The 15336-nt window shown below is 45.4% G+C and overlaps 2 protein-coding genes across 2 annotated transcripts; both read left to right on the top strand.

Moving 5' to 3' along the window:
- The first annotated feature begins 70 nt into the window (after nucleotides 1-70).
- Nucleotides 71-2003, top strand: lsm10 (LSM10, U7 small nuclear RNA associated). The gene is made up of 2 exons (XM_012816399.3): nucleotides 71-215; nucleotides 993-2003. Exon 2 carries the CDS (start codon nucleotides 998-1000, stop codon nucleotides 1370-1372), a length of 375 nt encoding a protein of 124 aa, XP_012671853.1. The 5' UTR covers nucleotides 71-215; nucleotides 993-997; the 3' UTR covers nucleotides 1373-2003.
- A 5251-nt stretch (nucleotides 2004-7254) lies between these two features.
- Nucleotides 7255-15321, top strand: eva1bb (eva-1 homolog Bb (C. elegans)). The gene is made up of 3 exons (XM_012816403.3): nucleotides 7255-7692; nucleotides 13059-13203; nucleotides 13848-15321. Exons 2-3 carry the CDS (start codon nucleotides 13137-13139, stop codon nucleotides 14282-14284), a joined length of 504 nt encoding a protein of 167 aa, XP_012671857.2. The 5' UTR covers nucleotides 7255-7692; nucleotides 13059-13136; the 3' UTR covers nucleotides 14285-15321.
- The last annotated feature ends 15 nt before the right edge of the window (nucleotides 15322-15336 follow it).

Here is a 15336-nt window from a genome sequence, read left to right as displayed (position 1 = left end):
TTAGCCACTAGGGGGAGCAGGTATCCTGATAGTTTGCTGGTTGATAGGCGTACTGAAAAAGGAAATGACGTTTTCATCACCATATACCAACGGTGTCACGTGATAAACGATAGGGACGCCAAACTGCAAACTTCAGGGATGACTGAAGTACAAATAGTCTGAAATCTTTATCACTTGCTTACTGAGATTGGCCTCAAACGTTTTCATCTGTACAGGTACAGACGTTGTTTGTGGAAGCTATTTTCCGGTAACATTAATCTGCTTCCTGTTCTTTTTCGATTCCCATCTACACGTAGTGCTTTTTTCCAACACAATGCATTTGTAACGTGAGCGTAATGTCTCCACTCGCTAAATCAGGCTTGTTCATAACTTCTAACGTCACTCCAACATCACCGAAGGGTCTTTTTAAAAATTTTAATACGCTTTTCCTTGACAACTTCTTGAAAGTTGCAAATGCATTGGCTAGACCCTGAGTCATTGTCAGCTCACCCAACGTCAGATAGCCTGATATTGTCGTCATAACTACAGTAAAGGGTACATTAGATGTGTAGCTTTCTCAAACCAGGATGCCTGGACTTAAAGAGCAGTCAGTCTAGTTCATCTTGATGTCTAGTCATGATTTGACTTTATGGCATTTTTAAAAATGCCATCCTTGTAAAGTAGAGAGGTGTTGATGTACTTGTTCTATGTGTTTTACCAACATTTCACATTTTAACAAAGCTTTGAATGGTGAGCTGCTCACTCGCCGTCGGGTCAGTCCGATGTACGTCCTGGGATAAGAACATGTCCTCTGCACTCTAGGCTTCGTTGTGAAACAAAAGCAACCTACTGAGAACTGACTCTGTACCCACAGTCCAAATAGTAGAAGGACTCATCCATCCAATCATCAGTCATGCGTTCTAGGTGTACACTGATGGAGAGATTCTGGCTATACCACAGAAGGGAAGAGAAAGATATGAGATATATTGTTTACACTGTACTTTGTCTGACAGGACCAATGGAGGTGTCGCACTCTATTCGGGAGCGCACGATCTCAGAGAACAGTCTGGTCATCCTCCTGCAGGGCCTGCAAGGCCAGGTGACCACCGTGGACCTGCGGGACGAGAGCAAAGCCAGAGGCCGGGTGCTCAACGTGGACGCCTTCATGAACGTGCGTCTGGAAGAGGTGCTGTACCAGGATCGCAAGGGACGCCTCACCAACATGGCCGACCTGTTCATCACCGGCCGGAACATCCGCTACGTGCACATCCCCGAGCACATGGACATCGTGGAGACTATCAAGGCCCAGCTGGCCAAGATTCACAGGGTGCGGGATTTCGCCGGTAAACAGGCTGGCAGGAAGGAGTATGCAAAGGCTAAAGGCAAGAAGTGACCCGTGTTGACTGTGGTGGTCAGATAATAGACTAGTGCTGCAGTGCCTTTGTGGGCAGGTGCTGGGCCGTGACTGTAAAACTGTTGTTGGCCTTGGACTGTTCAAATGTTTGGAAGAATGGGTCCCAGGCCCCCCCCCCCCCCCTCCTCCCCTCCCCCCTCATGGCAAGCCGAAGACACCAACCCATCATTTTGGTCCTTGGTGTTTGATTACTCACAGGTGAAGTATCCTGAGTCACTGGTTTTGAATGTATTCATTAGACAGTCAACCATCTTGTGTGCTAAACAAGAAGTACTTATGCACACAGTTAGCACGGTTAGCTGTGCACCCCCTCAAGGGCTCGACCCTCTGTTTTGTTTACATGAGTTTTGGTTTGTTTTGTTTAGGATAGCAAGTCAAGTATTTTATGCCTGTCTATCAGTTCATGTTCAGTTTTGTGCTAAACAAGAAGTACTAATGCACACAGTTTGACATCAATATAGGGAGCCAGGCCCTGCCTTCTGTTTGTTTTGTTTTGTTTAGCATAGCAAGTCAAGTAAATAAAGCCTGACTATCAGTTTATGATTAGTTATAGTGATGATGTAACATATAAACCACCTCCTTTTCTGAAGAATAAACAACATGAACTGTAGTAAAGTGATGCGTGTCAGGTGTGTCAGTTTTGCATCATGAAAGTGGAACTTTCATTTCTATTGTCGTACTTTAAATGCACATTATGCAGGATTTTACCCTTTTTTTTTGATTATGTAAGTAACTACTTCTCTGGATCTGTAGGATGCGTACGGTAAGTTTGTTTGGTGGGGACACAGGCAGAGAGGCCCACACACATTACACTCTTCACGTCCGATCTTCAGACACACACACACACACACATAACACTCTTCACGTCTGATCTTCAGACACACACACACACACACATTACACTCTTCACGTCCGATCTTCAGACACACACACACACACACATTACACTCTTCACGTCCGATCTTCAGACACACACACACACACACACATAACACTCTTCACGTCTGATCTTCAGACACACACACACATATATACCGTATATAACACTCTTCACGTCCGATCTTCAGACACACACACACACACACACATTACACTCTTCAGGTATGATCTTCAGACAGACACACACACACACATTACACTCTTCACGTCCGATCTTCAGCATCCTATGAAAAATAAAAAGGCTGGAAAAGCCGTAAATATCAAACATATGAAAGAAAACACGTGAAAAAAAAAGAATCAGGAAAACGTAACCAGCGATCTTCATGTGAACTCTTCGTCACAGTCACAGACATATCCGGACCAGCGACACAAAGGACTGAACTGAAATGTGTCCGTACAGGTGAATGTGTCCGTACAGGTGAGTGATGCCCACTGGTCATCCTCGTGCTCGTTGCTGTGTGCACTAAACCAAAGCCAAGATATTTAGATAATAGGTGAAATGGCATTCTTTCACAAATATCCATCAAAATATAAAACATCTTTACAGAGTAATAGTAGTAGCTGATATGGTATGGTAGAAGGTTGCACTTTATATTAATTAAAACGTCCTTGAGGTGGAGAGATCACACATTAATACTTAATAGAGTTAATCGGGGAGTAAAAAAACTTTATTGAAGTAAAGCTTGATTCATGAATGGATAAACTTGTCTGGTTGTTTGAGGCTTGAAAGTTTGGATATTAAAAAAATATAAAACCTATTTACTGGAAAGCAAGCTGAGGACCGTTGTCTGAGATTTCATTTTCTCCACGCGTCTAGATCTTCACACAATACAGTAGAGAGACTTACTGATGTCTTTTAGATTAGAGATCTTCACACAATACAGTAGCGAGACTGACTGATGTCTTTTAGATTAGAGATCTTCACACAATACAGTAGAGAGACTTACTGATGTCTTTTAGATTAGAGATCTTCACACAATACAGTAGCGAGACTTACTGCTGTCTTTTAGATTAGAGATCTTCACACAATACAGTAGAGCGACTTACTGATGTCTTTTAGATTCTACATTTAGTCATTTAGCAGACGCTTTTATCCAAAGCGACTTACATATGTGCTACTTACAATGTATACACATTTTACATTTTTACACTGATGGCACACTGCACATCAGGAGCAATTAGGGGTTCAGTGTCTTGCTCAAGGACACTTCGACAGGGAATCGAACTAGCAACCTTCTGATTACTAAACGACTTCTCTACCACTGTACCACAGAGTGCAGCTATTGGCGATGAGTTTCATTGGAGATGTTATCAATTTTTGTCTGTTCATTCCCCCTGCTGTCCTTCACAGTGTGTACACTGGCTTAAATGTTAGCCAGAGTCGTGATCGAAAATGATGTAAATTAAGTTAAAGGTGGTGCTCTATATGGTCTATTGCAGGATGAGTTTAATATTTTAATGTAACATCAACAGCATATTAATCCTCACATTTACTCTTACATAATGTGTGAAGTGTGTTCAGAATGTATTGAAGGGTTGCTAGTTCGATTCCCTGTCGAAGCGTCCTTGAGCAAGACACTGAACCCCTAATTGCTCCTGATGCGCAGTGTGCCATCAGTGTAAATGTAAAATGTGTATGTATACATCCTTGTAAGTCGCTTTGGATAAAAGCGTCTGCTAAATGACTAAATGTAAATGTAATGTAATGTGTTGAGGCAGGTGTATTTTACAGGTGTATTTCCTGAGATTTCAGCAGTGTTGAAACATGTCAGAGTCGGAGGTGCATTGTCACTCAGATGGGCAAAATATTCATTCAGATGGGCAAAATACTTTCGGACACAATCTGAACGGCATTAGTGTCTGGTTCCCCTTGTAGCAGTTATAATAATAATAATAAACTTTATTTGTAAAGCCCTTTCATTCAAAACAATGCAGCTCAAAGTGCTTAACAGCAAAGAAATTACGTGCACAAAGAAATTACATGCACAGGGAATAAGTTATGACAGAGGGTTATGTCCCAATTATTGAGAATGCATTGATTTTCACCAAAAGCCTGGCCAAATACAGCACAAGGCCACATACAATGACCCAGGGACCCTTCAGCAAACTTCTCTACACAGTAATCGCCTTATTGAATAATTTAATCTGAAATGAAGTACATCTGAAATCTTGTTTAAAAAAAAAACAATTGTTTTGAATGTGGTTTGGTCTTGTCATTTTAGTGCCTCGTGTTTTGGCAGTCAGTAGCGGTGTTTTACGGATCACGTTGGCATGGTGGCATACCATACTAGGGCAAGGCACTCCCAGAGCGCTCTGCCTTGCCCTCAAGGGGCATTCAATTGGCTTTCATTGTTGTTGGCACAGGCTTAAGTGCCCACTGGCATAATGAGGCTGGTACTTGGCGCTCATGTTTGTCTTTAATGTAACAGCACCAAGGGAAATAGTTAGTCACAATTCATCATAGTGGCTTTGGCGGGTCAAAATAAACAAGACATGTTTCCTTTTACAACAACAAAACAAACGTTCCCATGTCCCCCCCCCCCTTCTTCTGGATGCTTGTCTTGCCAATGACTAGTAGAAACTTCCTTAAAGAAAGCTTTCTCTAGCCTGCTGAAGTAGAGTCAGAATAGAGAGGGTTCTTTTACTGCATTGGAGTCCTGATGTTTAGATTACGGCTCTTTAATGTGTGTGAGGGGAAAAGCGTATGTGTGTGTTGGAGAATTCTAGGAATTTATATAAGAGGAGGGTGTGTGTGGGTGTTATCAGAACCAGTCTTGGCTGACGGAACACATGCACAGGGAGACACAAGAGTGGAAACCATTTCTGGACACAGAGCAACGTTAACACTGCGCTGATCCACTCAAAGTCAAAGTCAAAGTAGCTTTATTGTCAATTACTTTGCATGTTAAGACATACAAAGGAATCGAAAAAACGTTTCCCACTCTCCCACGGTGAAACATATAAAGTGCACACGCACAACAACAGATAAGACAAGACATGTCCTACATATAGATATACATGTAGATATAGATATAAACATACAGATACATGTACAGCAGCATAAGTTTACTTTAAAGTGAGGTTATGGTAGTGCAAAAAAAGGCAGCAAAAAAAACTGCAGGGGGGGCTTCATCAAAAGCCAGTTCATACAGCTGTTTGTTTTAAAAACCAACGATCATATCAAAGCTTGAGGTGTCTCATAACACTGAAGGAATTACCCGTCTGAAGAGACTGTCACTCGACAGAGAATATCGTCTGGCTCGGGCTTTAAATCTTTTGGGGCCATTTAAATCTTTCACCGCCATCAGCGGGTTTGTTTGTGTAATTAGAAGCTTGTGGGAAGAGATGAATAAATCACACACAATATCCAACGCACGGAGAAGTGAGCGTGTGTTTTTCTTTCTTTCTTTTTTTCTTCTTTTCTTTTTCCTTTTTTTTCCTGAGAGTGATTCATCCGTACCTCATATTTGACTTGAGTGAGTTGCTGTGAGCGAGCTCGCTCTGCGTTTGGGACGATGTGGGAGCATTCCCGTGTGACAGTGTTTTTGTCAGGCTGCGGTTGTGATGTTTTCTCGTTCTCATTCTTTTCGAAAGCAAACAGCCTCCCGGCAGGACCCACGGTGGCCGTGAGCAAGGCAGACCTCTTAGGGATGGTCTACCACATAATGAGGGCCTCTGCAGTACTGCACTGCAAAAAAATGTCCCGTACACATAACTTAACCCGTTGGGATGATGAAGTCCAAAATAAGTCATTCCCACCACAAGGATGACATTTAATGTGTAAAACACACACAGCACACCAAATAGCCTTTCTAGAAACTGTACATATATATATATATTTTTTTTAAATAACTTGATTCTATTCCCAGCATGCACCTGTCTGTATATTTTATGCGCTCACTGATTCCATAGCCCCCTCCGTGCCAGAGACGTGCGCACTCTGTCCCGTCCCGTCCCTCCGACCGAAAACACAAAGATCTTATTTAATCCCGTGGCCTGAGGGAGCAGGCCTTGTGCCCGCCTGCCAAAACTCAGCAGCCATTTCCTGTTACACCCTCTTGACTTAACGCTGAACAGACCTTTCATTGGCACCACTGAGCTTGACAAAGCAAGGGGGGCGAGGTTGGAGGGGGGTTATGATCTTAGTTACCATGGCCACGCCTGGATCCATCTCTCTGATCAGATGAGCAGCACTCCGCACAGACCCTTCTTAGGCTGTGTGGGATCTGGTGTGGCTGCCTCGGCTCAGACCCTTCTTAGGCTGTGTGGGATCTGGTGTGGTTGCCTCGGCACAGACCCTTCCTAGGCTGTGTGGGATCTGGTGTGGTTGCCTCGGCTCAGACCCTTCCTAGGCTGTGTGGGATCTGGTGTGGCTGCTTGTTTACAGTGGTGAGACTCGTGGGTTAAATCACCGGCAGTTAAACATGACACAAGTGTCTGGGTTTGTGTTCTCTTGAGTAATACCAACTGCTTGTACCTCCCTCCTCATGCGCTCTCTCTCTCCCTCTCTCTTTCTTTCTCTCTTTCCATCTCTCCCACCCTCTCTCCCTCCCTCCTCATGCGTTCTCTCCCTCCCTCTCTCCTTCTCTCTCTTTCCATCTCTTCCTCCCGCTCTCTTCCTTTCCATCTCTCTAGCTCATGCCCACTCTCTTTCACTCCCTCACTCTCTCTGTCTATCTTTCTCTCCCTTTCTTCCTACTCTGTCTCCCTCCTTCTCCATACAGTTCTCTCCATTTCTTTCTCTCTCTCTCTCCCTTTCTGTCTCTCTCTCTCATGCGCTCTTGCTCTCTCTCTCTCCTACTCCCTCTCTCTCCTACTCCCTCTCTCTCTCTCTCTCTCCTACTCCCTCTCTCTCCTGCTTTCTCTCTCTCACTCCAGGAAACACTCCCCCTCTTCCCTGACTCGGCCCTCCCTGGCCGCTCCTCCTGCGCGCGTGTGTGTGTGTGTGTGTGTGTGTGTGTGTGTGTGTGAGTGTGTGAGCACAGAGGGCTTGTATTGTATCCCAGGCCTCCCAGGAGCAGGGGCAGAAGGGGGCATGTGTAAGGAGTGCACTGCTTCTCTCCCACTCCACATCCCCGTCCAGAAGAGAAGACAAGCACCTCCTCGGCTCGACTCGAGCACCTCCTCGCCTCGGCTCGAGCACCTCGACTCGACTCGCTCGACTCCCTTTCCATCCTCCCCTCGACCTCACAGAGAGAACACCGCTGACGGCACAAACTGCTCCTGGAAAACTACACCTACTCTCCGTTTACCCCCCCCCCCCGGCTGATGTTTATAGAGTCTACAGAGCGCCTGGGGCAAATTCAGAGGCTTCTATTTAAAGTCACTGGTCTGTGGAGAGATGACGGAGGTGAATTAAGGTGAGTGACATTAGACAACAGATGTGTCATGTTGGTATGTGGTTGTACTATGTGTGTGTTTTGGAATTGTTCTCTGGGTTTGATTAAGCAGTCATTCAGGTGTGGCTCAGGCTCCCAAAATAAAGACACTGGGCGACTGTTCCACGGAGCGCTCCTATCCGGGAGGGTTAGACTACCCAGCGCACTGACCCTCCTGATTATACTGATCTTCAGAGGATCACGGAGAGAAGTAGAGCATCTCTGATTATACTGATCTTCAAAGGCTCATTTACAGAAGTAGAGCATCTCTGATTATACTGATCTTTAGAGCATCTCTGATTTTACTGATCTTCAGAGGATCACAGAGAAGTAGAGCATCTGATTTTACTGATCTTCAGAGGATCACTTACAGAAGTAGAGCATCTCTGTGAAATATAGACTCTCCGCCTCTGCTGTCTCCACTTTGAGGGAGGTGTGGTGTGGCATTGACTAGGGCTTGGTTTGGGTTGGCATCTTGGCATCCTTTTTATATGTGTGTGTATATATATCATTTGTTTATTATTTTATTCTGTGAAGTATATATTTACTCTTGCTTTAACTTGCTTTTGCTGTACGTACAGTATATGACAGTGAAGAACTGTCATTGTCACAAACTGATATGGTCTAATGAGTTTGATATGTGGAGTGGGAACATCTGTTCAGCTGGCTGTGAAAGGTCTCTCTTCCTACCGGCCCGCGTGGACCCGAGCCCCGCTACTGGTTCTGGGAACTGCTTGGCCCGCTCGGAAGTGGTTTGTGTAAAAGATGTTTGCCTTTGCATTTACGAATCGGTTCCCCCCACTGGTATGCTGTTTCCTTCTTTATTTAAAGAAGAAAAGATATTTTCAGACGTTGTTGTGGCTATGTGTCTACACACACTCCCCTGTCTGGCTGTGACACATGTTTATGGGCTTCTTGGTCCGTCCTGTCATGGCAAATCTGGAATGTGTTTGTTGTGTGGGCATGTGGGTGTTAAAGGGGTTTGTTGCCTTTTTATGACTTTTATTTGGACAACTGGGTTTTTATGTGTCCACTTGCTCAGACTGACAAGGGGAGCAGTGGCCAAGACCTCATATTTATTTTTAAAATAGACTTAAAATCCCAGTGGGAGCATAGGGTAACTAATTGTAAAAAAAAAAAAAAAAAGAAGAAAGAAAGAATAAAAACAACTATAAAAACGCCCAAAGAATTTAGTCAAAACCAACAGATTCACTCTCTGTATTAAGGGCCACTGCCTGATCCAAATCCACACGTCCCCTTGTCATCTCCAAGCAGCTTTTTTTGTCACAGTGAAAAGTACAGGGAGTCCACAAAAATGCTTGTGAAAAATCTGAATATCCTATTCTGCCAAAGAATCTCTGGCTGAAGATATGGCGTCGGTGAAGAGTAACTGGCCATTTGGAACTGGTTGGTGCTGGATGTGTGGCTCTGGGAGTCAGTAGACAGACACCTCACAGCGAGGCAGCCTGAGAAGGCAGCCTGAGAAGGCAGCCTGAGATGGCAGCCTGAGATTGAGGTTGGTGCTGGATGTGTGGCTCTGGGAGTCAGTAGACAGACACCTCACAGCGAGGCAGCCTGAGAAGGCAGCCTGAGAAGGCAGCCTGAGATGGCAGCCTGAGATTGAGGTTGGTGCTGGATGTGTGGCTCTGGGAGTCAGTAGTCAGACACCTCACAGCGAGGCAGCCTGAGAAGGCAGCCTGAGAAGGCAGCCTGAGATGGCAGCCTGAGATGGCAGCCTGCAAAGCAGTGCAGAGACTGCTGAAATATCCCAAGGCTGTACTCTTCACTCCATCAACATTATGTTACACATTTACTTATGTATTCATTCGAATATGAGATAGAGGAACCTTTCTCTTCAGATGCCATGAGGGATTTTTTTCTTTTCTTTTTTTCCTCCACAGTTAGCTCAGTTTTGCCAGCCAGCGGCAGGCTGAATCAAGGTTTGGCCGTGAACCTGAAATTGAAACAGTAACTTTGTTAATCATAGCTTAGACATGTCAGAAAACATGAAGACTCGTGAAGAAGAATGGAGACCAGTGGAGAAGAATGGAGACGCAAGACCTCATCACTGAACCTTTGGCAGCTTCTCACTTCTGTACCGTCAGTGGATTAAAACCCTTATTTTGAATCACTAGCCTTGCACTGAAAAGCACCTCACTTGTGTCAGCCGTCTACGGCAGGGTTAATTGTTACTGCCGGGCAGAGCTCTGGGTAGATAGGGATCGGCGTGGGGGAGGAAAAACGGCGTCTCGATGAAGTAGATTAAAGCTAGGCGTAATTATGTGCTCCTAAGAAGCCAAGGGAAGCAGACGACCCGTTCCACTTTAATCTCTGCGCAGGCAGCCCAAACGGTCATTAATAATAATAATAATAATAATACATTTTATTTCACAGCGCCTTTCATGTCACTCAAGGACGCTTTACAATTTAAAACAGGAGCAAACAAATAACAAAACAATTAAAATTAAAAGTGCAAGTAAAAACAGCATGGCAACTACAGTGAGAATGCAATCCTGAAAAGGTGGGTTTTGAGAGAGGATTTGAACTGAGGGAAGGAGTCAATGTTTCGGATGTCAGATAGCAGTTATCATAGAGCAGGAGCAGCCGAGGCGGCTGACGTCACGGCTGTTTAGACAGCTTTCGTCCTTTCTGGCCCGGAGAGTCACCGTAAGGTCACGTCTGGGTATCGGCATGCCTTTAATCATCTGCACATGCATCAATCATCACGTTGCGTAAGACTGAGCAGAAATCTGAGTGTGGAGAACAGAGAACCACATGGAACGTTCTTCCTGGAGCTGTTTTTCCTTTTCTCTCTCCTCTCTCTCTCTCTCTCTCTCTCTCTGGTACGCTCTCTCCCTCCTTTCTCTCTCTCTCTCTGGTTCTCTCTCTCTCTCTCTCTGGTTCTCTCTCTCCTCTCTCTCTCTCTCTCTGGTTCTCTCTCTCTCTCTGGTTCTCTCTCTCTCTCTCTCTCCCATTGCTCTCTCCTCTCTCTCTCTGGTTCTCTCTCTCTCCTTTCTCTCTCTCTCTCTGGTACGCTCTCTCCCATTGCTCTCTCCTCTCTCTCTCACTCTCTCTCTGTCTCTCTCCCTCTCTCTCTCCCTCTCTCTCTCTCTCTCCCTCTCTCTCTCTCTCTCTCTCTCTCCCTCTCACTCTCCCTCTCTCTCTCTCTCTCTCCCATTGCTCTCTCCTCTCTCTCTCTCTGGTTCTCTCTCCCTCCTTTCTCTCTCTCTCTCTGGTTCTCTCTCTCCTCTCTCTCTCTGGTTCTCTCTCTCCTCTCTCTCTCTCTCTCTGGTTCGCTCTCTCCTCTCTCTCTCTCTCTCCTATCTCTCTCTCCTCTCTCTCTCTCCCATTGCTCTCCTCTCTCCTCCTTCGAGAGAGTGACATGTGTTGGACCCCTGCCAGCTTCTCAGCAGCGAGTGTGTGTGGCCGTGGGGTCTCTGTGCAGAGGGAGGACCGGGGGAGAGCGAGTGTGTGTGGCCGTGGGGTCTCTGTGCAGAGGGAGGACCGGGGGAGAGTGAGTGTGTGTGGTGGTGGGGTCTCTGTGCAGAGGGAGGACCGGGGGAGAGTGAGTGTGTGTGGCGGTGGGGTCTCTGTGCAGAGGGAGGACCCGGGGAGAGTGAGTGTGGCGGTGGGGTCTCTGTGCAGAGGGAGGGTGTGTGTGGCCGTGGGGTCTCTGTGCAGAGGGAGGGTGTGTGTGGCCGTGGGGTCTCTGTGCAGAGGGAGGACCGGGGGAGAGTGTGTGTGGCGGTGGGGTCTCTGTGCAGAGGGAGGACCGGGGGAGAGTGTGGTGGTGGGGTCTCTGTGCAGAGGGAGGGTGTGTTTGGCCGTGGGGTCTCTGTGCAGAGGGAGGATCAGGGGAGAGTGAGTGTGGCGGTGGGGTCTCTGTGCAGAGGGAGGACCGGGGGAGAGGAAGCAGGCATGTGAAAGCTGACATGCGGGACTTCCTGTGGGAAACATGGAGCCCTGGGGCACTGGGAAAATTCAGAGGGGGAAAAGGGTCACTGCATCATAAACAACACTGCACATGAGAAAGGCTGAGAGGGAAAGATGAGAGAGAGAGAGAGAGAGAGAGATGAGAGAGAGAGAGAGAGAGAGAGAGAGAGAGAGAGAGAAAGAACATCTGAGCCTGAAGTCCTCATGTGAAAATAAGATGGTTATAAATAACATTACCACCTTGAGATGCCACAAGGTGTATTCAAAGGTTCTGATAACTACTGGTATGGCGTCTCTTACCTTCTCTTGACAATACTGTGACACAGTACTACAGTACTACAGTTAATGTATACATGTTGTGCACAACATTGCTGTGTTGTGGGACCTTCCTTAATCTTCCTCCTACTTACATCATGCGTAAACAGCAACACTGACTAAGTAGTATTGGCTTGGCTTGAAATGAACTTGAAAGAAAGAACCACCCTGTTTCACACACTATGCAAAAGAACCACCCTGTTTCACACACTATGCAAAATAACCACCCTGTTTCACACACTATGCAAAATAACCACCCTGTTTCACACACTATGCAAAATAACCACCCTGTTTCACACACTATGCAAAATAACCACCCTGTTTCACACACTATGCAAAATAACCACCCTGTTTCACACACTATGCAAAAGAACCACCCTGTTTCACACACTATGCAAAAGAACCACCCTGTTTCACACACTATGCAAATGAACCACCCTGTTTCACACACTATGCAAAAGAACCACCCTTTTTCACACACTATGCAAAATAACCACCGTTTCACACACTATGCAGAAGAACCACCCTGTTTCACACACTATGCAAAAGAACCACCCTGTTTCACACACTATGCAAAAGAACCACCCTGTTTCACACACTATGCAGAAGAACACTGCTACTTGTGCGGACATTTTCTTGTTTGCTGTAGAAGTGAGATTAAAGATCCTGCCATCAAGATCCAACCAACCTCGCTCCATTGTTCACTGATGGCCAGGTCTCAATATGCCTCTACCATACACCAGTGCAGATAACATAATATATCTCTCTCTCTTTCTCATTCTCTTTCTCTCTTTCTTTCTCATTCTCTCTCTCTCTTTCTCAATCTCTCTCTCTCTCTCATTCTCTCTCTCTTTCTCATTCTCTCTCTCTCTTTCTTTCTCATTCTCTCTCTCTCATGTGTACACGGGAGGGAGAGAGGGGACACAAGAGAGAAAGAGTGGGTTTTGTGAGTGTGTAAAAGAGAAAAAGGCAAAGAATATCTTCCTGGCATATTTGAACATTACTAACTTGAAAGCTTGAAAATATTCTGACCTGATTGTAAATATGCTACAGCACACAACATTTTGTACTAATAAATATTCCCCCTTTTTTCTTCAAAGACGGTAAGAAGGACACATATAGAACACATCACTATGGCAGTGCAGACACCCTGAGAAGTTGAGGGACTGAAGTCTAAAATGAACGCCACAGAAGCTGAAATGGAGCTATTGAGCAACAGCATGGCAACATATGCCCACCTCAAAGGTAAATGCATTTACATTTTCGGGGGTTTCACATTTTGTGCTTTTAAGGAAAAAGGGGGAGAAAAAAGTTTTCAGTGGTTTCATGGGTTGAGGGGTTGGTTGGAAAGCAGAGACATTGTGGGCAGCTAAGGCTCGAGCGCAAATTCAGGCCCAAATTAGAATTTCCTGCCTGAAATCTGCAGCAGGAGGATCAACAGCCAGTCGAGTGAGCAGCAAATCATTCCTGGGACTTAACTGTTCTGTTTGACTTGGCTTTACACCTCAGGTCTATGAAAGTGTCCTCAAAAAAAGGTCCCGCTGTTTTTTCTTCCCCAAGTGTGTAGGTTTGGAATGTAACTGGCAGATTTTCGTTTTTCATCTCCACACACACACTGTCAAAAAAAAAAAAAACAGTCACTCACATTAAACAAGTGTAAAATGTTTTTTGTTTGGTTTAAATCTTAACCAATGTACTCTAGTCTTAAAGTTCAAACCATACATTATATTATGTAGTCAAAGTATACATTCATTCAGCTACATCTAGGTGTCCGGGAACTGGGCCATTTGCTCATGTATGAACACCATTGTTTAAGACAAACAAATATGTGTCCTGTCAGATCATTTTAAAGTAATTTCTTTCTCTGTTTATTTTTTCTTCCATTTCAGACAACCTGGAGAGCTTTGCTCTGTACTTCATGCTGGGGGTGTGTTCCGGCCTGCTCATGGCCCTCTGCTTGCTCGTGCTGGGCCTCGCGTGCCGGCGGCCGCGCGCTAAACAAGCTCCTCGCTCACCTGACATGCGGCAGCTGCGAGAATCGAGCGAGGAAGACGAGGATGAGGACGACGACGGGGATGATGAGACCAGCCAGGGGAAAGACGACGAAGAGGCGGAGATTCCTCGAGTGACGGTAGCGCCCACGAGCGATCTCAGCCAGTCCAATGGCACCTTACGGAGTGTTAACGTCTTTGCCTCAGTTGAGGAGCTCGAGAAAGCGAGACGATTGGAGGAGCGGGAACGCATCGTCAGAGAGATCTGGAGAAACGGACAGCCGGACATACTGGCCACGGGCACAGGCACCCTCGGACGTGTACACTACCACTGACCACCTCAGATTGAACATTGACTTGATGGTGGAGTTTGCCATGAGCCTGTCCTGTGATACGCAATTTGGGTCGTTTGTTAATATACATTTTCCATTTAACACCACCCTTCAGAAAAAAAGGATCAAACGTTTGTTTGTGAAAGCTTGTATGATTTTTTGGGGATGTGTCTGGCTTGTGTTTGTTTTTCTTTCACTAAGTTACTCCCTCGGGGGTCTTAGAGATCCCAATGCATAGTTTAAATCCAACAACCAAATTACTGTAAGTCTTTAGAAAAATTACAACATTTCTTGACCTCCTAAAACCACTGAATAGAATGAAGGTGGTAATGTTTAGTAATTCATACTTCCTGGTTGGCAATGTTGTAGGCTCAAACATAGGCTAACATGTTGAGCCTTGATTTATTTGGTTTCTACAGTACAGTTATTTGGGTGTGGTTGTGAAGACACTTTAACACTTTTTAAATTTGACAAATGTAATACCACAATCACCAGACCCCCTGGTCTTGCATTAATACTAATCCTCTGTTCTCATTTTCTTAAATTGTATTCTTCAACTTCACAGCTTGTTTGTGCCAAATGCCATTTCACATTCACAGCCAAGTTAAGGTACAGAGTTTACATTATTCTGTAACAAAAGCAACTTTGTAGTCCTCACCAACATCTTGAGGGGGGGAAAAACTATATAACCCCGGTCACCCCTCAACTTGTCGGCACCTTCCCGCCTCTCCTCGTCCAAGAATAACACCCCAGACGTCCTCAGGCCTCTAAGGGACTTGCTCTGTGGCAATCTAGACCCGAACACTGAAAAGCATTGTCAACCAGGAAATGCCTCTGGAATCGGACTGTTGTGAAATAGCCGTTTTTTTATGCACTCCTACGTGCATGCTAAAATATTTCGGACAATTCGGACAATTCAGTGTATTTAGTGACATTGGACGTAGACTGTTTCCTTGCATGTTGCCTGTTGGCATTGTATGATGTGACTGGTGAGGTTTGTTGTCCTGTAGTAGTAGTAGTAGGTCACAACCCCATTGCATAAGTGCACACGCGGA

Source organism: Clupea harengus, chromosome 19 (genome assembly GCF_900700415.2).
Source record: "Clupea harengus chromosome 19, Ch_v2.0.2, whole genome shotgun sequence".
NCBI classification, from domain to species: Eukaryota; Metazoa; Chordata; class Actinopteri; order Clupeiformes; family Clupeidae; genus Clupea; species Clupea harengus.
The sequence above is the reverse complement of the archived record's forward strand: the minus strand, read 5'-3'. Positions and strand labels throughout refer to the sequence as shown.